The 2,602-nt window shown below is 49.0% G+C and overlaps 1 protein-coding gene across 1 annotated transcript; it reads right to left on the bottom strand.

The window, feature by feature from the left end:
• Positions 1-1,070, bottom strand: LOC308298128 (uncharacterized protein; the record flags this gene model as incomplete). Its single annotated transcript, XM_080741685.1, has 2 exons — positions 970-1,070; positions 1-466 (listed from the first exon to the last, which is right to left on the bottom strand). The coding sequence occupies exons 1-2, from the start codon at positions 1,035-1,037 to the stop codon at positions 1-3; spliced, it is 534 nt and encodes a 177-aa protein (XP_080597811.1). The 5' UTR covers positions 1,038-1,070.
• Positions 1,071-2,602: the final 1,532 nt, after the last annotated feature.

Raw genomic sequence — 2,602 nt, forward strand, 5'->3', positions numbered from 1 at the left:
CTACTCCTCCTGTTGCTCCAAGATGAGGTGGGACAGCGAGTTGATGTCCGTCTCCCACGGGTGACTCTGCAGCACCAGGGTGACCATGCTGTCCTGGCCAGGGAACACCTGACAGAGGCTCTCCCTGAGCCTGGCCGTCTGCTCTGGGCTCCTGTCGGCGCCGCCCGGCCCCTGAAGGCCTGAACCCCCGGACCCTTGCTGCTGCTGCTGCTGCCTGGGAGGCTGATGAAGGCCTCCCCCCCTCTGCCTGGAAGGCCTCCCCCCGCGGCTGCCCGGTCGCCCTCCTCCCCTGCTGCCGCCGCCGCCGCTGACCTCTGCCGCCGCGCCCTCGCTACCACCGCCGCCGCTCCCTTGCGTTCGGTCGCGGAAGTGCAGGACCTCGGTCTGCGAGCGCGGCGTCCTGGCGCTGGAGAACGGGAAGGGGGAGGCGGTGCCGGCGAACGAGTGGCTGCCGGGATCGGGCGGTCTGAGAGGGAGAATGAGATGGAATTTGGTTTTTAAAAGTCGTTTTTTTTTTGGTATTGTGTTTCATGTGTGTGAAAATTGCTCACAAAAACAAGACAAAAAACGAATAGGGGATTTGGAGAGCATGAGAAACTAGAAGATGCAATTGGAAATTGCAAGTGTGGTTGCCGTTGACTCTAATGGGGAGCCAATCAGATAGGGGGAAAAGGATGACATCACGATATCAAGGTATCGTGATGTCTGATTGGGTGAAGGGTTACAGGTCTTACAGGGTTACCGATCTACAAGCTCACAACGTGTCGCAACGCGACACGTTGTGAGCGTGTAGATCTGCTATTTCCACAATTTTTTACTTCAAAAAATATATATATGAAAATTTTTCATGAAAACGATTATGACGATTATGAGAAATAATCGCGATTATGTCAAATAATTGCGATTAGACGATTATGTAATAATTGTGACAGCCCTATGTGTGTGTGTGTGCATGCATGTTCCCAGCACCTGTGCTGTGAGCGTAGGAAGTGGTCCAGATGAGGTCCTCCTCTCCCCAGGGGGTCGTCTGGCACCATGAAGTGGTCACCAACAAACGTGTACTGGAGAAGCCTGGTAGAACAGCATCATCAGAAGAAGAAGAAAAGCCCTTCATTTCCATTTGATTTTTTCCATTCTAAATTCTTAGTAGCCAATTATTTGTAAAGCTTTTTTTTTAATATCCTAATTTAGTTCCTTTAACACTTTAACTATTAAAAAATAGCAGATATACAAGCTCACAGCGCGGCACCGAGTGCCGCGCTGCGAGCTTGTAGATCTGCTATTTTTGAAAAATCGTGAAAATTAGAATTTTGACCCGATTCTATAAGTGTCTTGAATCCTTCTAAGGTTTTTTGAAAAACCTATGTTTCTATGTGAGCAATCTGGCCAGCCATCGTCAAAAAAACGTCCTTTTCACTTAACTGGAGCTCAGTTAGTCTGTTCTTGAGAGACTACTATGTCAGTGGCTCTCAAACCTTTTCATGTGAAGGACCCCCAAAATGATATTTATTTGGCCACGGACCCCCATCTCAAAATATTTAGTTCCAGGGACCCCCCCAGAAGCAAAATTTGAGTTACAAACGTTCGCTTTGAAAATACATAATACACTCAGAATATACACAGACACAGCCTATAGATACTGTGTATAGGTCATTACATTTTTCTCAAAAGGATTTTTGTTTTTACATTGTGAAATGATTTTAAAAAAATGATTTAAAAAATGTTGGCAAAAAGAGAGGGAAAAAAAATGCTGACATTGACATGACTCCTTTCTAAATAATAGGACTTGTTATTGCATTGGGTTCCGCCCTCTGTTCAACTGCAGTGAGTTGAGAATGGAAACACTGCCCTCATGTGGATTCTTTCATATCACACTGTAACACTGTTAGTGAACAAAGACTCGGTGGGAACGATTCCTGTCACAATATAGAGCCGTTTAACACTGTTACTGAACAAACACTCTATAGCAATGATTACTGTGACAACGTGGAGCAGTTTAACCCTGTTAGTGAACACACATACTGTATATATTATAGATGAGTGATTCCTACCTCGAGGCAGCAGCAGCAGTGCAACATGCATGTTGCTTACACAGACTGGTGCACTGCACTTCCTGGTGTGTCAGGTGAGTGACGCGTGATTTGGAATTGCACACGCGTTCTGGGCAAACCCCGCCCATGGAAGCTTTTGATTGGCTGAACCGGCGCTAGGGAGCGCTCCTTTTTGGTCGCTTGGACCGCACGGCGGTGCGTTTATCGTGGGCTTGCCCAGGCCTTACGGCCTGGGCATAAATATAACGATTGCATTCACCACGGCTTCGTAACTCGCGCGGCCCTGGCCCGCTCTTCGCGGCCACTCGCGCCTGCGGCGCTCGGGGGCGAAGAGCAGGACCAAGGTCCGCTGGCCTTCGCGCCGCTTGCAATGTCGTGGACAATAATCAAACGCCTCCGCCCAGAACGCATGTGCAATTCCAAATTACGCGTGAGTGACTGGGGGAGAATTCCTTGGCTACAGCGCCGTCTATGGATGGGGACCTACTGATAGGTTCTAGAGGCATGCAGTCTACCGCACTTCCAGGGGGTTGAGGGGGGCAGCGGCCTTC

The sequence above is a fragment of the Nannobrachium achirus genome (genome assembly GCF_963921795.1).
Source record: "Nannobrachium achirus genome assembly, chromosome: 14".
Lineage (NCBI taxonomy): Eukaryota > Metazoa > Chordata > Actinopteri > Myctophiformes > Myctophidae > Nannobrachium > Nannobrachium achirus.